The sequence below is a fragment of the Maylandia zebra genome, linkage group LG7 (assembly GCF_041146795.1).
Source record: "Maylandia zebra isolate NMK-2024a linkage group LG7, Mzebra_GT3a, whole genome shotgun sequence".
Taxonomy (NCBI): Eukaryota; Metazoa; Chordata; class Actinopteri; order Cichliformes; family Cichlidae; genus Maylandia; species Maylandia zebra.
In genome coordinates, this window is record NC_135173.1 from 68,698,241 (window position 1) to 68,725,250 (window position 27,010).

The following is a 27,010-nucleotide window of genomic DNA, read 5'->3' on the forward strand; positions in this document are numbered from 1 at the left end:
TCGATTAGAAAGCCTGGAAACAGTTGCTTTTATTAAAGAGATCAGAAATGTTTATTTATTTGTTTTTATTTGGACAGTTCATACACATAAACATCATTAACACGATAACCTGCCACAGATGGATCAGACACAGTAATTATTAAAATCTAAAATAAGTAAAATAACAAACAAGATTAGATTTTATTATTAAATAAAGATGTGCCATACGCAAGTATTTTTGTGAAAAAGTCCAAATTTAGGTTTAGTATCCTAACATTTCAAATTAATAAGTCAAACTTTTCATAAAAATCACTCAGAGAAAAGTTTTTAAAAATAGCTTTTTTTGGTTGACTTTGTTTACTCGTGGATGGCACTTTTTTTTTTCCAGTAGTAGAAACAAGCTTCCATACAAACCCATAAGGTCCATAAACATTACTGGGATATTTCTCTAACCTGTGCAGGGAAAAGTCTCACTGAGAGACCAGGTCTCTTTTTTTCCAAGAGGGCAGCAGAAGTTACAACAAATACAAATGCAACACAAATTGTCTTTATTCCACTTTGACAGGAAGTTCCTAGGGCCAGTTTCTGATAAAGAAGGATTATTTTGAGCTGTAAATCATGCGAAGCTGCTCTCACGATAGGTCACTTTCGACAAAGCCCCATACTCTGTGCGTCACACCCCCAAAAAGGAGGCGGGTCCAACAAAATGTGAACACATAAAATGATTAATGTCTCCACAACATCAGCGATACACGCACACACGCACACACGCACACAGCTGCAGGTGTGTGCTGACGGCCCGTGACCTCCTCAGAAGTTCTCCTTGTAGAAGTTGAAGCCGAAGTGTTCACACTGAGCTTTGATGACTTTGGCCAGAGCGGGAGCGCCGCAGTAAAACACATGTACCTTCCCTTTGTTCTCCTCAGACACCTTCTGAAACACCTGAAACACACACACAGAGTATTTTATTAGGAGCTGATACTGCAAAACACACCGACGCTCCTTGATTGATAAAACTAAACTGCTATTGGAGAACCATCATGTCTCGGTCTCCCCTCTACTTCAATAAAATAAACTCCAGAAGAAGTAGTTTCCTTTCCAGGAACTAACATCCAGGACCTTAAATGTTTTAAATGGCCATCCATGGCAGCCTGAAACCTCAGAGATAGGTTCATTGCTAAATTTTTCAGTCTTTACAAAATTTTAAGGAGAACTTTCCGAATTTGTGATGAACTCATGTGTGGGGACTCCTGACAGAGTCTGGTGCGAATGTCCCCCCGAGAAGCAGATGTCCATGGACGCTATTTTCTGTTTGTAGCCTCTATTTAAAGCCAAAACATTTTCGCCGTGTTGAGCCTGTCTGATTTAGCCCAACGTTACTTTATCAGGTCCAGGATCACATGTCACCCAAAGAGGACACTCTACCAAAACCTTCCAAAACTATTCAGGAAGGGTCCCAAACTCTCCTTGAAAAATACCAATAACAGAAAAGAAGAAGACCAAGTTAAACCAACGCAACGCCTCACCTTCCCCCACTCGGGTCGGCCCGGTTGGGTTCTGGTCCTCAGTCCAGTGATCGAGTCTCTCTTCTCCTTCTTGGCCAGAAGGTCGAGCGCCATCTGCAGGCCAATGGCCTTCATGTCGTTCTTGCTGAGCGCTGACGTCATGTACATGTGCATCTCCAGGAAGCGTCCTAACAAACATCAGCATTGTGTTAACGAGCGCACAGCAGCGTCTCTGCAGGACTTTAAACACCACGTGGAAGGAAATAACTCAATAATGAAAACTATTATTAGTGTCTTCAAAGTCTGTCTACATTTCCAGACGTTGTCCTGAATCTGCTGCTTTGTGTCTCTAATGACATCATCATTTCCAAAATTAATTCGTTTTATTTCTTAAGACCTGAAACCAGCGGCTGAGACCATAAACTCATCAGGAAAGTGTTTACTGAGCTCAGAGATGAAGACTTCCCTCACAGACGTCTATACGATCAATATTCACAGGAGATATTGGACGTCCGGTCGAGTGAACGTTGGCGCGCTTGCTGCCGCTGCTCACCGGTTGTTATTATTATCTACTATTACTATTTTTATTATAATTTTTTTTCAGTTGCTGACGACAATTTGAACCAAGTATCTAAGGCGCAACCCTGCTTTGACTTCTTTTCGCAATATCTGCGGGCTTCTATTGCTTGCGCTGCAGCTGTCAGTGTTCGGTCCCTCCGTCTGTGCTCAGTGCTCGGCCCTGATTAAGATGCGGATCCACAGGGTGTTGGTGTGGCTCACCTGGGGTTTTTTTATCCATCATTCATCACCCGGCAACAGCTCCTCTCCAGTACTCTGCTACGGATCTTTTGCAGCTCTGTTTCTGCCTGGCTGTCTCTCCACCTGTGGCTCTATACTTCTACCCGGACATCGCCTTCCAGCCCCGCCGCAGGTATATCCACCGAGGGCTTCGGCGGAAGTTCAACATCAGTGACACTAACTCAATATTTTCCATCTGGTCAAAAACTCGTCGTCCTCCCTGCAAGACTGACCACAGTGTGCTGGCCCACCTGGCTAGATCAACTAAGCCCACTGTCAGGCATGGCAACTCCAGCATCAAGTTCGGTCTATTAAACATCCGCTCTCTCACTGGTAAGGGACATCTCGTCCATGATCTCCTCTGTGATCGTAAGTTGGACTTTCTTTGCTTGACTGAAACATGGCAACAGCCCAATGACTTTGTTTCTCTCAATGACTCCACTCCTGGCGAGAAAGTAGCTGTGCAAACATCAAATATCTGCTCGGTTTATCAAGATATCGCATATTTGCAAAAGTGCTTCGACGTTTTCGGAGACGTCTGCTACCCACCAGCTCGACAGCTAGCCAGGAGCTTGAGGGTCACTGAAGCCGCCGAGAACGGCACAACTCCCGGCACATCATTTTCAGATCATCGCGGAGTTTTGCTACTTGGGTTAAACGTAATATATAAGTCACTTAGACAACCTAAAAATGCTATTGTTGGGCTTTTTTCAGTGTTTTGTTTGTTCGTGTGTAAATCGGTTTGGCTGAGATTAAAGTTATTAGATTAGATAAAATAAAACTTTATTAATCCCCCGGGTGGGTTCCTCCTTGGTTTTCACACAGCTGAATAAACGTCAAACAGAAAACTGATTAAACAGAAGTATGAGCCAGTCGAGAATTTACACCAGTGTCTTGTTATATTTTAGATAGCAAGGAGCAGACGGCTGAGTTTATTGAACTCCACCCAGACAGCGGCGACGCTAATCTGAAGGCGAGACCGTCCAATTTCACAGCCGTTTACTTCCGGCCTACCCGACCCTCTGAGGATCCGGCCTACGTAGACCGCGAAGGCTGGGTCCTCAGGAGGATGCAGCCCATGAATTTGGACACGACTGAAGTCTACACCGCCACAGGCTTAAAATTCAGGGAAATGAAGGACGCATTTGAGGGCCGCATTTCGAGCAGCCTTCAAATTGGGACAGCCTTCGTCGCGTCGCTGTGACGTAATCGGCCTTAAAATGCGGCCTTTAAGGCTGCAGACCCTGAATCGGGATACAGCCCCTGTCTCTGCCCCTCCCTCCCATTCATTTGAATACATTGCACTACAGCTCCCTGGATCTACCCCCACCATCATATGTACTGTTTATCGGCCACCTAAGCCAAACAAGGAGTTTTTAAATGAATTTTCTGCTCTTCTCACTCATTTCTCTGTACTTTCTCCAAATCTCATCATTGCTGGTGACTTCAATATTCATATGGACAATAATAAAATCCCTCTTTCCAGAGATTTTACCTCCTGCCTGGAAAGTTTTGGGCTTCTACAATACATAAAATTTCCTACCCACTCTAAAGGTCATATCCTGGATTTGGTCTGTTGTTCTGGCATTACCCCCACCCATTGTAAAGCCACATTGTTTCCCCAGTCTGATCATATGTTTATTTCTTTTGATGCAAACATAACCGCTTCCAAAACCTGTGTCTCTTGTAATATCACTTTTAGGAAAATTAGTAATATCAACCCAGCTGTTTTTTCATCTGCCGTCCACGACCTTCCATCTATCCACTGCTCCTCAACCCCTCATGAACTCGTTTGTCATTATAATGTCAACCTTCATAACCTTCTTAACATATTTGCTCCCCTTAAACATCGAACTGTCTCATTTTCCCGTTCAGCTCCATGGTTTACCTCCGACCTGCGTCACCTTAAAGCTAAAGGACGCCAACTCGAACGTCTATTCAAGAAAACCGGACTTACTGTACATAAAGAAATGCACAATGATCATGTTTTGTTCTATAAGGACTGCATTGCCTCAGCCAAATCTGCTTACTACTCTGGTTTAATTAGTTATAATGAAGGTAACTCCATGTCCCTCTATTCATTGTTCAGTAAAATTACAAAACCTCCAGACACATTCCCCTCCCACATGTATTCTGTTGATTTTTGCAATTCTCTTATCTCTTTTTTCACTTGTAAAATCTCAGATATCCACCGTCAACTTAACTCTGTGGGAGCTCCTGACTCTGAAGTAGACTTCCTGTTTCCCCCACTGTCTTCCTGTCAGCTATTTTCAAGCTTTACTCTTCCCTCCATAACTGATGTATCTAATCTCATTAAAAAATCTAAGTCATCAACCTGTCAACTTGACCCTCTCCCTACTGTGTTAGTTAAAGCCTGTCTTCCCTCTTTAGCTCCTCTCATAACCAATATTATTCATTCCTCCCTGAACACTGGACTTGTTCCTGAAGCACTGAAAAAGGCTTCTGTTATTCCAACTCTCAAAAAGCCTGGTGCAGACCCCAATAACTTTGATCATCTTCGCCCTATATCAAATCTCCCCTTTATTTCAAAAATTCTTGAAAAAGTTGTCGCCGCCCAGCTTCATTCACATCTCAATGACCATAATCTCTATGAACCATTTCAATCTGGTTTCCGCCCCAATCATAGCACAGAAACTGCTCTGTTAAGGATTACCAATGACCTTCTGATGGCAGCTGATTCTGGCCTCCTATCCATCCTCATCCTTCTTGATCTTAGTGCGGCGTTTGATACCATTTCTCACAATATTCTCCTGAACCGGTGAGCTTCCATTGGTATTAGTCATACCCCACTTACCTGGTTCACCTCCTATCTCTCAGACCGCACTCAGTTTATCCAATTTAAATCCCATTCTTCAGCTCTCTGTCCTGTTTCTGCTGGTGTGCCCCAGGGTTCAGTATTAGGGCCTCTTTTATTCATTACTTACATGCTCCGTCTTGGTTATATATTCCGAAAATATAATATAAATTTTCACTGTTATGCCGATGACACCCAGCTCTGCCTTTCTTCTAAACCCAGTTCATCCCTCCCACCTACCTCCCTCTCAAACTGTCTTATTGAGATTAGACCCTGGTTCTCCTCCAATTTCCTCAAACTCAACAGTAATAAAACTGAAGTTTTACTTGTTGGTACAGCTTCTATCTTAACCAAAGCCCACAGCTTTTCCATTAACATTGAAAATTCTCCCACCCTTCCCTCCCCTCAGGTTAAGAGTTTGGGTGTCATACTTGATAATACTCTTTCATTCCAGTCTCACGTTAATTACATAACCCGGTCTGCTTACTTCCATTTACGTAATATTAACCGACTCCATCCCTTCCTTCCTCCCCATGCTCTTTCCCTCTCTAATTTGAAGCATCTCTCTCACCTTCCGGCTCCTCGTCGGCCTGGTCCATCTCCAGTTTGGTGAGCAAACTGACAAACCACTCGAAGGACTTCTGGTCTCTGTTGATCCAGATGAAGTCAACCTGCAGGGTGAAGAACATCCTGGTGTCCACGTGTGCTTCATTGCAGTACAGTGAGCTGTTGTTGGGATGCACTTTTCTTACTTTGCGCAGCTTCATCTCGCTGTCTTTGATGTTCTCGCACCACGAGTATTTACAGCTGGGACAGTTCTGCTTCCTCATGCGGTACCTGAGCCGCAGAAACACCTGGAGTCAGTTTTATATTCATTTCATGATTTTACTCACTGTAAAAAAACAAACGGTGGAGAGGGTGACTGAACACGAGAGACGTAATTATAACGCGTCTAACCTTCTGAGTCCTAAAAGTAAAAAAAAATGAACAACTTTTTATTTATTGTTGAAAATGATCCAGTATCACATAACTCTATTTTCTGGCAAAGCTGAAAGAGGACATCACTGGAGCTTATTCTCATTGATTATATTATCACAGCAGAGCAATGAGGAGAGATCCTGAATAAACGTCCAGCATGTCGACAGATTACAGCTGATTATAAACTTGCAGTTTACACATGACTTGAACTGAACAGCTGGGCTGATGGAGGGACTGAGGGGTGGAGCACAGGTCTGTGGGCGTCTTACCGGTACATGATGCTTTGCAGGATGGAGGCGAAGGGTGTGATGCCGATTCCTGCCCCGATCAGAACGGCGTGTTCGGAGGCAAAGATCTGCCGTGTCGGAGTCCCGTACGGCCCGTCTACGTAACACTGTCACATGGCAGACATTCAACAAGAAGCTGCGTCTGAAACGAGCGATTCCTGACAAACTACGCCTGTGTCAGCTGAAGGTTAACGGTTTCACCCACAGTGTCAGAGGTGTTCCTCAGGGTTCTACTCTCGGTCCTATGTAGTTTCGGCTAAAGCTGTAAGTTTTTCAGAAACAGCACAATGACTCTGACCAATGTTCGCTCTCTTTGAGCTCTATTTTCCCAGCAGAGTCGGTTTTTACACAAACTCTTTCTACAAAGAAATACAGATGATATAAACAGTGCTGAGAACGAAGCAAAGGCAATGTGATGGATCTGCCAGGTCTCACTGCAAAAACATGGAAAAATCCTTTTTGTGTGCACATAGTAAGTAAGTAAAATGTATTTATAGCACATTTCACAGATAAAAATCACAAAGTGCTTCACAAAAAAATCAGAAATACAAATAAAAAATGTTTTTTTCAAACTCATATTAAATTATTTTAACAGGAAGAAAATTTCACATCATAGAGAAAAACGTTGCAAAATCAAACCTGTCAGTGTAAACCAGGGGTGGGCAATCTCAGTCCACGAGGGCCGGTGTCCTGCAGGTTTTAGATCTCACCCTGGGTCAATCACATGATTAGTTCGTTACCAAGCCTCTGGAGAACTTCAGGACATGTTGAGGAGCTAATTTAGCCATTTAAACCAGCTGTGTTGGTTCGAGGACACAACTAAAACCTGCAGGGGACACGAGCCCTCGTGGACTGAGATTGCCCACCCCTGGTGTAAACCCAAACCAAGTTTTTCACACATAAACCGAAGAATCTGAATCTGAACATATGAATCTCTTGCTGCCCTATAAGGAGCCGAAACTGCCTGAACTACCAACTGTCAGGGAGTTTAAGTCCATTTTAATAACATGTTCCTCCACCCAACCTCCAAATTTTGGGCTTTTTGGACTTTCAGGGGAAAACCTGATACTGTGTGCGAAGGCTGATAAAATAATGATAATAATTGTCTGCTGGTTCAACACTGCCACAGAGCTCTTCTCACTGTAACTTATACACAATCATATAAAAACTGATTCATGCTCTGAGCTCCTCACCTTGATGTTGCAGAATCTGTGGTTCTCAGTCAGCTTGGCAGAAACCTGCAGTTTAGAAGAAAACCAGAAACACATGTACTAAAACTCTTCTGTCAGTAAACCAAACACACATTGAAGGTGTCATCAGATTTCTGTAAGTTTACTGGGCAAAGAAAATGGTTCAAATATATTTCAGTAAGGAGGGGGGCAAAGTGGCTTGCAGATGCAGGTGTTATTTAACTACATGTTTTCTGGAACTAATAACAGAGATTTCCAACAATATGATCGAGGATATTTGTATTTATGTTACTGATTTATTGAAGCATGTAGATAAACTTTACATGTCTGGCCCTTCATAGCGATCATTACGAGGCAGGGATGAATGTCTCAGACTTATGATGTGGTTCGTTCTTCTCAGTGCAGTAGATTCATATTTGTTAAAGGCTGAACTCTCCTCCTGACCTCTCCTCGCTCTGCTGATCCCAGACCGTCTGGAAAAGGTTGCACGAGTCCCTGATCTCCGGACTCGGAGGCCTCCCCCGACGGCGAGCCGCTCTGTCGGTACATCGTCAGCTCGATGGCGCCGTCCTCATTAGACGCCACGGCTCCGTTACCATCGGCAGAGCTGAACATGTCGTCCTACAGGAAACCACATTGGAGATGTCACGCACAGGAAGCAGGCGGAGACCCAGCGAGTGCAGGTGTGTCAGAGTCTAACCTGAGCTCTCGGCAGCTGCCGGCGCTTCCGCAGGCTGGTGGCGAGTCTGTTGGGACCCAGAGCCTCGCTCTCCAGCTCTCTGAAGTACTCATACAGCCGGGTGGTCCACTGGCCCAGCGAGCGGATGTGCAGCCACAGAGTATCTGCAGAACGACAAGTGAAGACACAGAACTTACACCAGTTTCATTAGACGGTTAAAACCCACCCAGAGAAACTAAACAAAAAGGAGACCGAAGCTTTTACCTGAAATCTCATCAGAGAGGATCAATAAACACAAACCAACGTTCTAAGCTGAAAGGTTCTGCCATTCCCATCCACAGTTATACCTGCTGGAGTCTTTCAGCTCATTGTTCTCAGTGTCAGCAGGTGGAATCTGCGGGTTTTTTTACTAGAAATGTTACCTCATGTGTAACGTAGAGCTCAGACTCCACTGCAGTCCAGCGGACAGAAAGCCCTGAGAGCGCATCCAAAAGTCTGGGACCGGCTGAACCTATGAGGACTGTTTCAGTGCTGAGAGTGTGAGGTGTACCTGACTGCTCGGGAGCGCTGCTGATGGTGAACGGGTGCCACTCATATTTGGCGATCACTGGGATGTTGATGAAGACATAATCTCCAGGTTTGAACTGGAAGAACTGGGGACGCTTGATCACCAGATGAGTCACCTGACAGACAAAAAACACCATCAGACATCGGTGGACCTCGGGCGCCGATCGGGGCGCCGGGCTCGCTTTGTGTTCGGCACCTTGGAAGGCAGCAGGTTGACCTCCACGATGTAGAGGCCTCCCATATGGGACACGGCAATCCCCACGATCTTCTCCAGCACGAACACCAGACCTGGAACCACGAACCACTTCCAGAAGTTTGCACAGTGAATGATCAGCAGGATCCAAACCCACACATAGGACAGGTGAGACCAGTAAAAGACCTGCGGAGGAAACGGCGGTCAGCATCTCGCGGCAGGAAGCAGACCACGCACACAGAGAAAACCGTGTCTATTACCTCGAAGTGTCCGCTGCGGCGCACGAACGTGCTGGAGCAGAGCACCATGAGGCAGATCAGCACCTGCAGGACGACTCCAGTCAGCGAGGCTGTCCCCTTCACCCAGCCAATCCCAGGGCGGGTGGTCAGCAGGTACTCCCACAGGCTGTACTCACCGCTCTCCGTCATCTGGACTGAGACAAACAGCACCGGGACGCCAGTCTACACCTGTTTACACCTGTATACACCTGTGTGCTTGTGGGTGTGTGCTTATACCGAAGTTAAAGGCGTGTGCGGCGGTGTGCACCAGCGTGAATCCGAGGATGGCGCAGCCCACAATCTGGTGCAGCAGGATGTTCTGATCCAGAGGAAACACCCTCACCACCCACGTGGCCCTGAGCCAGGTCAAACAGCGCCGCAGCATCAGCACCTGGAAACGAAGACGCCACCACAACACGCGTGTGCTGAGATTTCAGCTGGACTTACGCTCATACTGTCATGTGACACCACTCTGAATCACAGGATGGTGCAGCGGGTCCAAGCTCAGTGATGCAGCTTACGTGCTGATCTGACTCCTGGGTGTTTCCTCTTTCCTGGCTTTATCTGAGTTTGCAGGCAGCTCTGATTTGAATCAGCACATGTGTGTTTTGTTTTCAGCTGCACTGCACAAGATAAATAGAGAAGGAAACGTCTGTGCTGCCCTCTGCTGGACACTAAGACACAGCACAGCCCCCTCTCTGCTGATTCCTTTCCTTTGTGTGAAAGTACTCAGCTGTGGTGCAATGATTATTGCCTCACAGGTTTAGCTGGGTTAACTGGTGGCTTCATTCTGCTGGGTGATCATGAGTTTAATGACTGTGATAAATACTGTGGTTGGTACAGACAGCACCCACATAAACAGGAGCAGCTGCACGTTTGTTACTTTATTGCTTTTGTTGCTTTTTTTGTGTAGACAGAAAAAATCAGTCAGCGTAAAATTACTGTTTTATATCCACAATCAGTTTAGTTCTCCTCTGATACAGCTCTGATAGGTTTAGGTATCATCTGCTGTGAGTAGTGCATCAAATTTAAAAACCTTTTCATGAGTGTTATGTGTAGAAATGTGGCGCCATGTGGTGCTGGCATTAGAACTGGTTTCACTGCTTCCAACTGGTCCAGACTGGACCCGATGGTGGCTATGTCAGGGGTTAATGCAGCAAAGACGGCCTTTTAGATGTTCCACTTATGCAGCCCACATCGCATGTCCACCATAGTGTGGATGGAACATGATGCTAATGGAAATGCAGGCTGAAGCCGAAAAGGCACGGTGGGAGAACCGGCTCTCGACCGGAAGCCATTTCTTGCACCGGCACCACGATGGAGGGAAAGAGGCACAGACACGTAAGGATGCAGTTTGTGTCATACCATGACGAAGGTGCAGTTAAAGTTGAGGCACTGGCCGCAGCCTTTGGCCACCATGAACCAAGGCCCACCGTAGCTGTGGCGCAACATGGCGACGATGAACAGCAGCAGATTAAGGAGGGAGTACACAGCCAGGAACAGCAGCTTCCGGCTGTTGTTCTGCCAGTAGGCCCGGGTCAGGTAGCGAGGGGTGTGACGCTTCTTCTGGTCCAGATCAGGAGGCTTCAGCCAGTTAGCAGCGCTGAGGGGAAGATGAAAAACAGAACAGGTGTATTAGCAGGTCTGCAGGTTTGCAGGTGTATTAGCAGGTCTGCAGGTTTACAGGTGTATTAGCAGGTCTGCAGGTTTACAGGTGTATTAGCAGATCTGCAGGTTTACAGATGTATAAACAGGTCTGCAGGTTTACAGGTGTATAAACAGGTCTGCAGGTTTACAGGTGTAAAAACAGGTCTGCAGGTTTACAGGTGTATAAACAGGTCTGCAGGTTTACAGGTGTATTAGCAGGTCTGCAGGTTTACAGGTGTATTAGCAGGTCTGCAGGTTTACAGGTGTATAAACAGGTCTGCAGGTTTACAGGTGTATAAACAGGTCTGCAGGTTTACAGGTGTATAAACAGGTCTGCAGGTTTACAGGTGTATTAGCAGATCTGCAGGTTTACAGGTGTATAAACAGGTCTGCAGGTTTACAGGTGTATAGACAGGTCTGCAGGTTTACAGATGTATAAACAGGTCTGCAGGTTTACAGGTGTATAGACAGGTCTGCAGGTTTACAGATGTATAAACAGGTCTGCAGGTTTACAGGTGTATAAACAGGTCTGCAGGTTTACAGGTGTATAGACAGGTCTGCAGGTTTACAGATGTATAAACAGGTCTGCAGGTTTACAGGTGTATAGACAGGTCTGCAGGTTTACAGGTGTATAGACAGGTCTGCAGGTTTACAGATGTATAAACAGGTCTGCAGGTTTACAGGTGTATAAACAGGTCTGCAGGTTTACAGATGTATAAACAGGTCTGCAGGTTTACAGGTGTATAAACAGGTCTGCAGGTTTACAGGTGTATAAACAGATCTGCAGGTTTACAGATGTATAAACAGGTCTGCAGGTTTACAGGTGTATAAACAGGTCTGCATTTTTACAGGTGTATAAACAGGTCTGCAGGTTTACAGGTGTATAAACAGGTCTGCAGGTTTACAGGTGTATAAACAGGTCTGCAGGTTTACAGGTGTATAAACAGGTCTGCAGGTTTACAGGTGTATAAACAGGTCTGCAGGTTTACAAATGTATTAGCAGGTCTGCAGGTTTACAGGTGTATTAGCAGGTCTGCAGGTTTACAGGTGTATTAGCAGGTCTGCAGGTTTACAGGTGTATAAACTGGTCTGCAGGTTTAAAGGTGTATAAACAGGTCTGCAGGTTTACAGGTGTATTAGCAGGTCTGCAGGTTTACAGGTGTATAAACAGGTCTGCAGGTTTACAGGTGTATAAACAGGTCTGCAGGTTTACAGGTGTATAAACAGGTCTGCAGGTTTACAGGTGTATTAGCAGATCTGCAGGTTTACAGGTGTATAAACAGGTCTGCAGGTTTACAGGTGTATAAACAGGTCTGCAGGTTTACAGGTGTATAGACAGGTCTGCAGGTTTACAGATGTATAAACAGGTCTGCAGGTTTACAGGTGTATAGACAGGTCTGCAGGTTTACAGGTGTATAGACAGGTCTGCAGGTTTACAGATGTATAAACAGGTCTGCAGGTTTACAGGTGTATAGACAGGTCTGCAGGTTTACAGGTGTATAGACAGGTCTGCAGGTTTACAGGTGTATAAACTGGTCTGCAGGTTTACAGGTGTATAGACAGGTCTGCAGGTTTACAGGTGTATTAGCAGGTCTGCAGGTTTACAGATGTATAAACAGGTCTGCAGGTTTACAGGTGTATAGACAGGTCTGCAGGTTTACAGGTGTATAGACAGGTCTGCAGGTTTACAGGTGTATTAGCAGGTCTGCAGGTTTACAGATGTATAAACAGGTCTGCAGGTTTACAGGTGTATAAACAGGTCTGCAAGTTTACAGGTGTATAAACAGGTCTGCAGGTTTACAGGTGTATAAACAGGTCTGCAAGTTTACAGGTGTATAAACAGGTCTGCAGGTTTACAGATGTATAAACAGGTCTGCAAGTTTACAGGTGTATAAACAGGTCTGCAGGTTTACAGGTGTATAAACAGGTCTGCAAGTTTACAGGTGTATAGACGGGTCTGCAGGTTTACAGGTGTATAAACTGGTCTGCAAGTTTACAGGTGTATAAACAGGTCTGCAAGTTTACAGGTGTATAGACGGGTCTGCAGGTTTACAGGTGTATAAACAGGTCTGCAGGTTTACAGGTGTATTAGCAGGTCTGCAGGTTTACAGGTGTATAAGCAGGTCTGCAGGTTTACAGATGTATAAACAGGTCTGCAAGTTTACAGGTGTATAAACAGGTCTGCAAGTTTACAGGTGTATAGACGGGTCTGCAGGTTTACAGGTGTATAAACTGGTCTGCAGGTTTACAGGTGTATAAACTGGTCTGCAGGTTTACAGGTGTATTAGCAGGTCTGCAGGTTTACAGGTGTATAAACAGGTCTGCAGGTTTACAGGTGTATTAGCAGGTCTGCAGGTTTACAGGTGTATAAACAGGTCTGCAGGTTTACAGGTGTATTAGCAGGTCTGCAGGTTTACAGGTGTATAAACAGGTCTGCAGGTTTACAGGTGTATTAGCAGGTCTGCAGGTTTACAGGTGTATAAACAGGTCTGCAGGTTTACAGGTGTATAAACAGGTCTGCAGGTTTACAGGTGTATTAGCAGGTCTGCAGGTTTACAGGTGTATAAACAGGTCTGCAGGTTTACAGGTGTATTAGCAGGTCTGCAGGTTTACAGGTGTATAAACAGACATCAGTACTGACCTGATGGTGAGGTTCTCCATCACCTCGGGGAACGTCTCCAGTTCAGCTTTGAGCTCCTCAAAGGTGATGGAGCCGCTGTTGTCCTTATCGGCGGACTCAAACAGAGCCAGTGTGAGGTCATCCAGCTTCTCCTCCGGCAGTGAGATGGCGCTCTCACGCAAACATGACTTCAGAACCGTTTTCAGCTCGTCTGGATCTATTGAACCGCTGCCTGTTTACAGAAAGCAAAAAGGATTAAGTGAAACTGCCCCGTCACCTGGCGGGCTGACGATGATACCCCATCAGCCTTTTACAGAGTTATAAAAATGAAACATGGCCACAAAACTGATAACTGACCTCTACCTGCTTCAGGACGTCAGCTATCTCTTATCTACAACTGTTAGACAGACTGAAACATTTGAAAATAACTCTTGTTGTAAATGTTGTAAATGTTGATGCATGAGCGAATGCTGACCATCCACGTCGTAGACCTGGAACAGGAAGCGGAGCTTGTCGGTCTCGTTGCCGTGGATCAGGAGGTCCAGAGCTTTGAGCAGTTCGTCCAGGCTGATGGAGCCGCTGCCGTCTGAGTCGAACAGTGCGAAGAAACGCTCAGCAAAGAAAGACTGCGAACAATTAGAGGACACGAGTTATTGAGGCCCATTTCAGGTGTTTTTTCTAAACTGCTCACCAGTCCATTCTCACCTCTTTGACCTTGAGAGCTGTTTTGAACTCCTCCAGGTCAATCTCTTTGTCCTCTCCGGCGATGGTCTCAAACTGTTTGGTCACCCACTCCAGCCAGCGGGCGTCTTCGTCCAGACTCATGGTGACCAGCTTTGCTGCTGCAGCTGGTGGGGACAAGCCAGCAAGCATCAAACCTAGCTTTTTGTTTTGATCTGCCTGTTCATGTAATCCTAATTACTCTTCTTCCATCAGAGCGAACATGTGTTAACAGACCTCTCTGCATTGAATCATATCTGTTATTAATCTCTGTCTCTCTTCCACAGCATGTCTTTATCCTGTCTTCCTTCTCTCACCCCAACCAATCACAGCAGATGGCCCCGCCCCTCCCTGAGCCTGGTTCTGCCGGAGGTTTGTTCCTGTTAAAAGGGAGTTTTTCCTTCCCACTGTCGCCAAAGTGCTGCTCATATGGGGTCACATGATTGTTGGGTTTTCTCTGTATTATTGTAGGATCTACCTTACATTATAAAGCTCCTTGAAGCAACTGTTGTTGTGATTTTTATAAATAAAACTGAATTGAATGAATCTGAGTTGCTCTGCTCTGTGAGTCTGCTGAGTCCCTCTGGGATTGATGGGTCCCATTTGAATCTCCTTTTACGTGTTTTATTAGCTCATATTATTACTCAGGTTGTCTCATCATATGCTTAGACTTGGTCAGAAATTCTTCTTGTCATATTTTAAAGGGTGAAACTCGTCCTGGTCCTTATTGTGTCACGGCCAGGCGGATCAGCTGCATGCTGATCCGCCCTCTCTGTTTCTCTTCCTCTTCTCTCTCGCCGGGGCGGAACTCACTGTGGGTTCACGCCCTCGGCCCATGCCCTCGACCCACGCCCTCGGCCCACGCCCTCGACCCACGCCCTCGGCCCACGCCCTCGGGAGATGAGACACCTGGGTCTCATTAAGGGGAGCAGCATTTAAGCCAAGAGGTGACTGCTGTTCGTCGCTGGATCATTGTCTACCACGCGTTAGTGAAGTCAAGCTACAGAAAGTCTAGTTAAGAGTGTTTTCCTCTGTGCGTCGTTCTTAACCCTGTCTCCCTGTCTACAGAGCTTCCAGGATTTTCCCCCGTGTGATTCCCGTGTGGCAGTGTCGGAGTGTGAGCCTGTGATCGTGTGTGTGGATGATCTGAAGAACGCGTGCTTTCCCCTGGACTTCCCTGGGGACCCCTTCTCCCCCCACTCAGCTGTATATAGCACCCCCCCGCACCTTCTTGTATATACACCTGGTGACTTGTAAATAAATCCTTCTTGTGAGCATCAGAACTGGAGTCCTGCGCTTGAGTCCTCCTCCAAACCGTAACATATTGTCCTTGTCGAGACGCAGGGACATCTCTTCAGGGTCAACAGTGTTAACGAATTTAAGATGAAACCAGGTCGTGCAGAAATTCAAAGAGAACGAGAACCAGTTCAGAGTTTCACAAACCCTTTCCCGCATCTACTGTCACAAATGGACAACTGTACCCTCAAACACACAATAATAACATGGAGCGAACCACCACTCACAACCACTAGCACTTTATATAGCCTCTGTAGAAACTATCTACACCCTCACTTATCTTAACTGCACTACTGTATAGCTCTGTGTAAATAATCATTCTGTACATTCGATAATCTTTAATCCTACAACTGTTTATAACCTGCATAGTTCCCATTTCTGTATAGCTGTATATCCCAGATTCTGTAAAGTTATTTATTTCATATTCTGTATAGTTTTTCATATTTATATTCATATCCTGTACATAGCTTGTACTCACTACAGCCTGTACATACTTATAGTTATAGAATATTCACAACATACTTCATACCGTGTACATTATAACATACCATAATAGACCCATTTCTGTAATATACTCACATATCTATATTATTGCTAATATATATTGTAATATATCTATATCACTAAAGCACTTCTGGATGGATGCAAACTGCATTTCCTTGCCCTGTACCTGTGCATGTGCAATGACAATAAAGTTGAATTCTATTCTATTCTATTCTATTCTATTCTAAACGACTTTACTCTGTGCATATGCAAAACTAGGAGTGGATTAATGAAATGAGCAAACCGGCCTGTTTTGTAAATCATCATCATTTGGAAGCAGGACAAATGTGCAATCTGTGTGAATCTGAATGTCTAAATCAGCGTCATTATTGTAAAACAGGCTCGGGCTGAAAGAACGGGTGTTTGGATATCATCTGGCCTTTAATCTTTATTCTTTGCACCATTTCTTGTTACTGCAGCAACAGCACGGCTATGTGTCCTTCAGAGGCTGAGGGGTTCCCTCTGCCATGTACAAAACAGGTTATTACTGCACTACATGAGGAATCACTGAGGCCGGCGCTCCTGACACTCAGCAAGGCAAATAAAAGGAAAAGCTCTTGTGGAGCAGCTGTGTAATAAATCTTCGGACTGCATCAACCTTCATAAGAGGAGTGATGATTGGAGAATGCAAACCAGCGTGCAACCAGCGGTAAAAGTGATGATGACGATCACATGATTCTAATTTTTCCATCTTTCTGTAAAGCCGGTGTGTTTGGTTGCTGATGTCATGCAGACATTTGATTGGTTGGTGGTGATCGAGTCCAGATTTGGTTCTGTGCAATCACTTTTCCAGGGAGATCATTTAAACTGTGTTAAAAACAGCATGAGTCTCAGTCTGAGGCCTGCAATGCATTCTGGGAAACATTCAGGCTCTTCTCAGCAGGTGGGACAGGTGTGTGCTCAGAGCAGGTGACAGTAGGTGAAAGGTCTCCTTTTACCCACATTTAGAGACGAGCATCATCTTCCAGTTGAGGTTGTGTCAAAGCCTCTAATGCAGCTGTATTTGAAGTCTTTTCCTCCCCGTGGCGGTAACGATGGCGTTCCCGTTCTGTTAAATCAAACTTGAGCTTCTCACGTTTGTAAAGTTCTTGAAGGTTCGTGATCGCAGAGTCTCCGCTGGGATCTGAGTGGAATTTGAACCGTCAGCCTTCACGAGCAGCTGGACTCGTGGGCGTCCTGCTGGTTTCCCTCACGGGGACAATCTGCGGCGATGCCGTCGTCATGGAGACGTCGGATGCAGAGACAACAAATAATACACGTAAGGCGACGAAGCATCGCCACAATCAAACCTGAAAGTCCTTCAGAGTCCCAGCCTGAAAAATTTCAGCTGTTTTTTAAATAAAGCTTCTGACCGTAGAGTCACAGCTGCGCCTCACACCTCACCTCCCGAGATCAGTTCAGCCAATCAGAGAGCAGCAGGAATGTCCACGCGTCTGTACAGGTTCCATCCTTCTGCTTTTCTGTAGTCATTCGGGCATTATTTGACCTCCATACGGCAGCGACAGCTTTCAGTGTGAGCTGCTGTATGGAGGTCAGAAACCGCCCAGACTAATCATCCAAAACATTTTAAATCTGCCTTCAAAATAAAATGTATTCAAAATATGATCACGGGTTTCTGATAACTGACCTTTTAGTGTAAACCTGAAACTCTCACTGAGCCATGAAGTCTCTGAAATCCATCTTTTCCTGAAAATCCTTAAAATATTAGTTTCACAAATTAAAGTCAGACTCACATTTATCTGCTGCGGCGAGTCTTCCTCCGTCCTCAGCTGCTCTCTGTCTCCTCTGAGCTCCGTCCTCACCTCCTCCTCACCTCCTCCTCCTCCTCCGTGTCAGCTGGAGCTGACATCCCACAGCCCTCACAAAAACAACATGGAGCAGAGCAGAAACACGTTTAACCCCACAGGTGAGTCCGGGTTTGTCACATGGTTTAACTAGACTTTTATTATCTTTATAAGTTTGTTATTCCTGATACTGCTGAGGTTCACGTCTTGACCTCACCGATCCTTTTGATATTCAGCTGGAGAAGAGTCACATGAAGCTGAAGTATTTTTCATCAAAGCTTTATTACCAGTGCACACTGGGAGATCCCACTATACACTCAAAAAAGTGAAATTTGGTGGTTATTGCATTTACAAGACTCTAACATGTAATTTGAACACAATGAATTTATGTTTCTAAGGTGAACGTAATAAAATCATATAAGATCTACATGAAATTTATCAACTTAGCGCCTCTTAAATTTATTCTTGTTGATATGACATGATAAAATCTAACAAGAGTGGTTAGCTGCCTTAAAGACTCGCGATATCACAAGATCACGTGAGATTCTAAACAACAAGAGGCAGGAAAGCACATGGTTTGCTTCACGGTCATCTTGGAAAGGTAAGAGTGAATCTATCTTCATCCATCTTGATGAAAATACTTTTTGCACAAAGGTATCCTTAGTTTATCGATTCTTTTCAGTTCTATTTATTCACATTTGTTTTTTTGTTTTTGTTTTTTAAAATATCTGTTTGTTTATGCCATTCTAGCTAGCTAACACGTTAGTGCAAGAATATAGCACAATGTCATGCTAGCATGATAGCCTAATATGAAAGACTTAGCTACTCCAAATATAGATATTGTTTATAACTTAACCTCTGCACATAAGCTAGTTTGGCTCTACCACAGAGACTGTTGTGATAAATTTACATTTTACGTGTGGGTTGTTGAAATTTGTAAGTTTGTAAGTTGCAACTGATGGACAGTAGTTTATTTAACAATTTATGTGTTTTTAGTACACTGAGGAGGAAAGACAAAACATGAACAGATATGTTTTCCTGTTTTTTAATTTTTTTGAAATTAAATATTTTTCTACTTAATAAACTTGGAGACTTGCAGTTCCCTCCTGTAAAGATAATAAATGTTTAATCTTATCAGGTGGTGAAAGGTCTGGAGAGCTGGCAGGCCAGTTCATCAAATTCATGGTGAGCTAATATTTTTCTTAAAAATTATCACATTCCCATGTTAAAAATGTAATATATTCATTTGTAAGTGACATATAGTTTTGAGACCAAGAAAACATTGCATTCTGATTTTATGTACACATCATCTAAACTTTCTTGAATTGGGGGTATGGCATGATTAAATTAATACACAAATTACAAAACAATATTAAAATGAAAGACTTGTCTAAAATGCATAAATACTATTTGAAAAGATTAAGACTGTAAAACAATAGCCTCTGTATTTCTCACAAATTCCTGGTAATTCAACTAAAAGTTCTTTAATCCCACTGCTAGGTCGTTGAGATGGATTTCCGTATATATTTGTTTTTTCCCCCCTCTGTGTATAAAGACTGATGCTGTTGAAATCAGAAGAGAATACATCGCCAAAGGTCTTTGCATGTACCTGAATGAAGATCCTGAGAAGCTGGTGAAGAATTACCTGGTATGTTAATGTGATCAGGAGATATTTTATTTTGTATTCTCACAATCAGTTATCATTGATTAATCATTTACCATTGTTGAATCTGTTGACAGTATAATCTTTTAATTACATCTGTGTTACTTTGAGCAAATATTAATGCACACTGACTGTTTATATAAAGTTGTTGCACTTTAGTGCAGTCACACCATTCAGACCCACCAGTCCTGTTGGGCCCGGCCCGCCTGCGTGTAGTTCTGCACGTACACAGGCCTTTAAAGTACATGCACGCTCTTATACAACACATGAATGTGTACACACACACTTAGTAATAATAGGAGGGTCATCTGAGGACAATTTTTCTGATAGATACACTTTCACAAAATGCACAATGTAATACACACTTGTTTTTCTCTTAAGAGTAGCAGTTGATGTCTATATAAGGGAAAACTTTGTGATAGGCGGGGAATTGTCATCATTTGAGATCATTTCCAGTAAAGATCCAACTGTGATGTCATAATGGCAATATAAGGAGACTGATGCTTCAGTTGACGAGAGGATTCGATTGCAAATTGTCTTTTCCCACACTTAGTGCACAAAGTGTGTAATAAAGTTCACTATTTTTGACACCTACTTCGGCTTGGGCTTGCTTTCTTCTCTTCCCTAACTCGAACGAACCTTAACATTAACTTGCCTGTATCCTTAACTAAGGAGATGATCAAAGATAAGCTTGAACTACATAAAAGAGTTTCAGGGGATGGGGTTTTCCTATAAATTACCGGTGGCTGTAAAAAATACCTTTTAAAATAGGAAAAGTAAGAGCTTTAAGTTTCTCACTGGATACTACACACACCATTCTTGAGTGTTTTATACTATCATTATTATAATATCATTATAATAACCTCATTCATACAAGATTTTTATGTAACATTTACACTTCAATGGATGTATCAGGAGCAACTTGGGGTTCAGTATGTTACCCATTGATAGTTTTAGTATCAGATTAGAGAAGCCAGGGATTAAACCAGTAGACAACTTGCTCTACCTCCTGTGCCACAGTCACCCCTATCACAACTCAAGATTTTGAAAGACATTGTTGAGGTATTGAATGAACTTCTCTTGAGTCAGGAAAAATATCGGGCAGTCATTTTTGATTACATTTACATTATTATAAGGCTTGAATGAATAAAGCTTTTAGGTATTTTACATTAATGTAAAACAGATATTTACTTTTAAAACTGTTTGCAATGGACATTAGTGAGAAATCATTATCTTTTTTTTGTTTGTTTTATTGTCACAGGAAGTTGATAACAAGCATCGCCACTGCCATAGCAGAGACAGTCTTTGGAATCTGTGTCATTCGGTCAGAGGGTGCGGAGCCTGGCGATGACCCTCAGGATGTTGTGATTGTTCTAGAGGGGGTGGAAGTGATGGGTGAGTTGGGCAATGTAGTTTTTGCAGTGATAATGTTGCTTGGTCTGGTCTATTCACTGAACCTGAGCTACCCTCTGGAACTCAGGTACACCTTTGAAGTCCTGCAGAAGATTCTTATGGAATTAGATGCACACGAACTATCCAACAGCACACAAAGTACAGGTTCTCAAAAGACTATTTTCTCGTTGAGAAATGTTCCCATTACAACAGCTACACCATGTATCTGGACCATGAACCTAAAATAATTGCAGATATTTTCTTTTTTGAAAGTGCATCTGTTGACCTTCAAAGTAGTTGTATTAGTCATCGGAAAATCACCTGATTCAGCCGTTCATTGTTGTTAAAAAATTGTTTTAACAGGTTAACTTTCCACTTTGTCCACTACTTAACTTGTACTTGCATTTCATGTATTCTTTATACATTATGTGAAATTTGCTATAAATTCAATAAATTGGAGAAAACAAAAAGATGTGTATGACAAATTTTTATTTACCTTTTAGATGTAATAGTGAAATAGTGATGTTAACCAGACTCTAGACTTTGTTAAATGCTCCAAAAAATTACTCTTTAAATTAACTTAAAATAATCATGGAAAGAATTTCCACGTGATTAAATTGCTTTCTATTAGCATTAAAGACTTGTGTTGGAATAACTTAATTTGTATGAGTTGGTTCAACTCAATTAACTTAAGCTGGGACCAAATTTAGTAAATTAGTTGGAGAAAACTTACTGAATTGAGTTGGAACAAAACTCTTTAAGTTGGATCAACACTATTAAAATATATTGGATCAAAATGCAGTAAATACGTTGATTCATCAATCTTTAATTAAGTTGGTCCAACTTGAGTGCATTAAGTTGGAGTAACAGAATTGCATAATGCTAAAATAAAGCAATTTAATCACGTGGAAATTCTTTCCATGATTTTTTTATGTTCATTTAAAGAGTTATTTTTTTGAGTGTACAGGGAGTGCAGAATTATTAGGCAAGTTGTATTTTTGAGGAATAATGTTATTATTGAACAACAACCATGTTCTCAATGAACCCAAAAAACTCATTAATATCAAAGCTGAATGTTTTTGGAAGTAGTTTTTAGTTTGTTTTTAGTTTTAGCTATTTTAGGGGGATATCTGTATGTGCAGGTGACTATTACTGTGCTTAATTATTAGGCAACTTAACAAAAAACAAATATATACCCATTTCAATGATTTCTTTTTACCAGTGAAACCAATATAACATCTCCACATTCACAAATATACATTGCTGACATTCAAAAACAAAAGAAAAACAAATCAGCGACCAATATAGCCACCTTTCTTTGCAAGGACACTCAAAAGCCTGCCATCCATGGATTCTGTCAGTGTTTTGATCTGTTCACCATCAACATTGCGTGCAGCAGCAACCACAGCCTCCCAGACACTGTTCAGAGAGGTGTACTGTTTTCCCTCCTTGTAAATCTCACATTTGATGATGGACCACAGGTTCTCAATGGGGTTCAGATCAGGTGAACAAGGAGGCCATGTCATTAGTTTTTCTTCTTTTATACCCTTTCTTGCAGCCACGCTGTGGAGTACTTGGACGCGTGTGATGGAGCATTGTCCTGCATGAAAATCATGTTTTTCTTGAAGGATGCAGACTTCTTCCTGTACCACTGCTTGAAGAAGGCGTCTTCCAGAAACTGGCAGTAGGACTGGGAGTTGAGCTTGACTCCATCCTCAACCCGAAAAGGCCCCACAAGCTCATCTTTGATGATACCAGCCCAAACCAGTACTCCACCTCCACCTTGCTGGCGTCTGAGTGGGACTGGAGCTCTCTGCCCTTTACCAATCCAGCCACGGGCCCATCCATCTGGCCCATCAAGACTCACTCTCATTTCATCAGTCCATAAAACCTTAGAAAAACCAGTCTTGAGATATTTCTTGGCCCAGTCTTGACGTTTCAGCTTGTGTGTCTTGTTCAGTGGTGGTCGTCTTTCAGCCTTTCTTACCTTGGCCATGTCTCTGAGTATTGCACACCTTGTGCTTTTGGGGACTCCAGTGATGTTGCAGCTCTGAAATATGGCCAAACTGGTGGCAAGTGGCATCTTGGCAGCTGCACGCTTGACTTTTCTCAGTTCATGGGAACTGTGTCACCCCTCTTCAGTAGTTTTCCACTAATTCTATTGTTCAGTCTGGGGGGGGGGGGCTTGTAACTGTGGCATTCATGACAGGCAGACCCCCACTGTCAATAAATCCCTTACTCTGCACAGTTACACACCAGGACTTACAGCTAAACCAACTGGTTTGAACAAAGTCCACTATAGTCCTGTAAACAGGGGTTGACAAAGTCATCCTAAAAAACACACTTATGAATCATTTCCCGTTCTTCCAAATTACAGTCACTCCCTGTTATCTAAGTAAACTTAAGCACATTCTGTTCCAATCATTGTTTTATTCTACTCACAACACACAGATTCACCGAACATGCAGCTTTTCCCATTCTTACGTCACCGTACGGAGGTAAAATGAGATCAAAATTATAGGATAAAAACAGTGTGAATGAAGAAAAATATGAAAAAACAACGATAAAAGGGTGAAACATGTGACTCATAAGAGAAAAAAAAGAAGCTTAGTTGCTTTATTCTTGTATTTATTAGAAATATTCTTGTTACAGAGGAGCCCATCACTTTGTGTAATGTTGTTTCAGCACGGACAGACGAGAGGACTCAGACAGGAAGAAGATTTTTATCAAAGCAAGAAGAAAACCAATCAAAACAACAGTTTTTTGCCCACTGTGAAAACTGATGGATGTGAAGCTTGTGTGCTGACGTAATGACGGTAAATGAATCTTATGTTGCGCATGTGTTATGTTATCAATGCTTCGCCTGACACGAGGCATCATTTGTGTTATACTGTGTTTTGTTGTGTGTGTTTGTGGTTCTTCGATGAAGTGCTCCTTCCATAATCCTTCTTCTACCCCACTCCAACTTGAAATATGACTTCAACAATGATTGTGATTCTTTTCCCCACACCGAGACATCACAGCTGATTTTATGCATTAACGTCAGAAACATGATTTATGTCTTTCTAAGCCACAGCTGCAGACACATCCTCTTTGCACAGAATCGAAACGTTCGTGCAGGAAGGACAAAATTTAAGGCACGCTTTGTTTCTCGCTCACAAACAGTGAAACTGCAGAAGAGCAAACAATGAATCATATTCACAGGCTCACAGCAGACTTCAGCACAGTCCTCTTTATTCACCGCTTTGAAACTACAGAGACGTCACATTTGAGACGCCTCTCACAGCCTGCTGATGGCGGTCTCCTCCTCCTCCATGATGGAGCGCAGAGCCTCCAGACACTCCACGGACACCGTCAGGGTGCCGACCACCTCGCTGCTGTCCTCCACGTCCAGCACTGCAAACACACAGACACACACACGTGTACTGTGATTATTCAGGGAATGATTTTGGGTTTCAGTCTGTCAGACTCAGACGGTTTTAGTTTGTTATTTGTTTATTCTGCTGTTTGTAACTGCTCAGCCCTCGCTGCAGTACTGGGATCATTTTACACTGCATCAGGTAAGTATTACTCACTCTTTCATGTCTATTTCATGTGTATTGTTTGTGTATTTATACACAAGCACTCGGAGCCGGCTCACGTTGTTCACTTCAAAGAGTCGGCTGTAAGAGGCGTCTCGTTCGCGACCGACACATCACTACATCACGGTGAAGAGAGCGAGCTCCCTGGAGTTCACACGGTCGTCACAGCAGGAGACACAAACTCCACAAATCACGTTGTGTTTGCAGGAGTAAAAACACACAGACACACACGTGCAGGGTGGATGATATCGCTATCATGATGTGACACAGACCCCAGCAGCACAGGGAGAGGAGGAACGTGTGAAAATCAGTGGCAGACATGGTCGGAAATACGAGACAAAGTAAACATGTTTGTGTTACGGTGATGTCACGGTCGAGCACACCCGCGTGTACGTGGACTGAGCGGGCGCGGCTGAGCAGACGGCCATTTATGTAGTGAGGAATTCGTCAACATCACTCGGCTGACGTGAAACCTAGGCCTCGAGTTTCCCCTGCGGACGGCAGACGCGCTCATGTCGAAACGACTCGTGCTTTCTCCTCGGCCTTTTGATATCTCGCAGCCTGAGTGCAATCTGAATGAGTCCAGATGAGAGTCGCCCCACAGTCGCACTTCGCTTGTCCGCTTCGTGCTGAAGGACCTGAACTCATCGATCATCAGTGCAGCAGTAATCCAGGGATGACCCATGTCGGGCCTGGATGGAATAAGTGTGGATTGGCCACACAGCCCCACAGTTTTACCCACGTTACCTACTGTGGGCTCAGACACGCACGTTTTCAAAGAGGAACTATTCCCCTCACAACACTAAAAAATTCATTAATTAATTAAAATTAAGAACGTCTTTCACAGAGGTTTCCTCGACTCAGCAGGTCTGCAACAATCAAGCATGTTTGTGATGGTGAGAGAAACCACGAGGCTAGAACGCCAAAAACTGTTACCATAGCATGTGTCCTGGATCTGGGAGGGACCGATGCTACCGTATCATGTCAACGTGCAGGAATACAAACGGAAATACTGAACGAGGGACTGACTGCTTCTATTCTGACATCTAGATTTAACCCAGAGAGGCAGACACTCGCCAGCTGCTCAAAGACAAATGCTGCAGGATGGTCTGGACCACTGAGAAAGCCGCTCGAGCAAACACTGTTATTTGGAGGTCGTAATCTAGATCAGCTAAAATGGTGAACATTAGGAAAAGCATTTGTTTCCTGCGTCTCTGCTTTTAAGAACTTTAAAGGCTGCTGTGGTCGTGTTGTTGGTGGTTATCGTTTCGGTGCGTGCTGACCGCTCAAACGCTCCTCTGTCACGTCTCGCTGTTTCTCCAGGATGTCAGGGATCCTCAGGAAGGCCACGCCCACATCCTCACACTCCCTCTCCTGCTCCTCTTCCTCTGGAGGCTCGCTCACCACTGTGAACCGGATTCTGTTGGGAAAGGACGGTCCCGTTAGCATAGCCTGCCAGCACCTGGACTCTGGCTGTTCTACAGGGTGGGCACTTATATGGATACAGCGTAATAACATGGGGATGGTTGGTGATATAAAGTCCTGTTTGTGGCACATTAGTATATGTGAGGGGGCAAACTCCTCAAGATGGGCGGTGACCATGGTGGCCATTTAGAAGTCAGCCATCTTGGATACAACTTTTGTTTTTTCAATAGGAAGAGGACCATGTGACACATCAAACTTATTGGTAACGTCACAAGAACAACAATGGTGTGCTTGGTTTCAACGTAACTTTATTCTTTCATGAGTTATTTACAAGTTTCTCTTTGTTCACAGCCATTGACATGTCGAAGAGGTTAACACGTGAGGATCGAAATCGTGTTGATATCTGGTGAACGCAGTAACTGGGTCATTGCAGCAGATTTCAATGCAACACACCCTACGAGACCACCCATCTCCCATGCTACAGTCAGCAAACTGCTTGCTCGTGAAACTGGTTCAGTGTTGGATTTGCCAAAATGTGGACGCAAGAAAACTCACTAATGAAGAAACATCAGTGGCTGTCCTAGCTTCATTCAGCAAGAGCCCACAGCGTAGCACTCGCCGCATGTCACTGGAGAGTGGCATTAGTCGAACATCCCTTGGGCGGATATTAGCTACTCACAAATGGCGCCCTTACAAACTCCAGCTGCTGCAGCATCTCAACGAGGATGACCCAGATCGGCCACAGAATTTGCAGAATGAACAAAACAAAAACTGGAACAGGATCCTCAGTTCACGCAGAAGATTTTGTTCAGTGATGAGGCAAACTTTTATGTGAATGGTGAAGTTAACAAACAAAACCACCGCTATTGGTCTGACACTAACCCACATTGGATGGATCCCTCCAAGACTGTTGGAACAACAAAAGTGATGGTTTGGTGTGGTATATGGGAACAACGATAGTGGGTCCATCCTTCATCAATGGAAACCTCAAGGCTGCTGGATATTTGAAACTGCTACATGATGATGTGTTTCCCTCTTTATGCACTGAAGCTGGCACGTTCCCTGAGTTT

At 43.8% G+C, this 27,010-nt stretch overlaps 2 protein-coding genes and 1 long non-coding RNA gene across 6 annotated transcripts in view; 1 reads left to right on the top strand and 2 right to left on the bottom strand.

Annotated features, from left to right (window-relative positions):
• Positions 1 to 42: 42 nt before the first annotated feature.
• Positions 43 to 17,903, bottom strand: nox5 (NADPH oxidase, EF-hand calcium binding domain 5). Its single transcript, XM_004571507.4, has 17 exons — positions 17,829 to 17,903; positions 14,242 to 14,384; positions 14,012 to 14,162; positions 13,558 to 13,768; positions 10,635 to 10,872; positions 9,507 to 9,660; positions 9,252 to 9,424; positions 8,995 to 9,177; positions 8,782 to 8,914; positions 8,253 to 8,395; positions 7,997 to 8,173; positions 7,556 to 7,600; positions 6,345 to 6,469; positions 5,850 to 5,934; positions 5,669 to 5,768; positions 1,506 to 1,672; positions 43 to 921 (listed from the first exon to the last, which is right to left on the bottom strand). The coding sequence occupies exons 2-17, from the start codon at positions 14,359 to 14,361 to the stop codon at positions 790 to 792; spliced, it is 2,337 nt and encodes a 778-aa protein (XP_004571564.1). The 5' UTR covers positions 14,362 to 14,384; positions 17,829 to 17,903; the 3' UTR covers positions 43 to 789.
• Positions 17,904 to 18,220: 317 nt separating this feature from the next.
• On the top strand, positions 18,221 to 21,257 carry LOC143419748 (uncharacterized). The gene is made up of 4 exons (XR_013099758.1): positions 18,221 to 18,480; positions 18,876 to 19,064; positions 19,435 to 19,527; positions 20,804 to 21,257. It is a non-coding gene; the product is annotated as an uncharacterized LOC143419748 (long non-coding RNA).
• Positions 21,258 to 23,549: 2,292 nt separating this feature from the next.
• rpgrip1l (RPGRIP1 like) overlaps positions 23,550 to 27,010 on the bottom strand; it is a 26,738-nt gene continuing 23,277 nt past the window's right edge. For all 4 annotated transcript variants that reach the window (XM_024803260.2, XM_076886985.1, XM_076886986.1 and 1 more), the window contains 2 exons: positions 25,799 to 25,935; positions 23,550 to 24,330 (listed from right to left, as the gene is read on the bottom strand). In XM_024803260.2, the coding sequence (XP_024659028.2) occupies positions 24,215 to 24,330; positions 25,799 to 25,935 (253 nt within the window). In that variant the 3' untranslated portion in view covers positions 23,550 to 24,214. The remainder of the gene's footprint in view (positions 24,331 to 25,798; positions 25,936 to 27,010) is intronic.

Excerpts from the sequence above, each read along its gene's own strand:
- nox5 (XM_004571507.4), bottom strand. The coding sequence starts at position 14,361 with ATGAGTCTGGACGAAGACGCCCGCTGGCTGGAGTGGGTGACCAAACAG. Across the intron at positions 14,163-14,241 it reads CAGCTCTCAAGGTCAAAGAG|TCTTTCTTTGCTGAGCGTTT; the intron begins GTGAGAATGGAC and ends AATTGTTCGCAG. Across the intron at positions 5,935-6,344 it reads CTGCAAAGCATCATGTACCG|GTACCGCATGAGGAAGCAGA; the intron begins GTAAGACGCCCA and ends TCTGCGGCTCAG.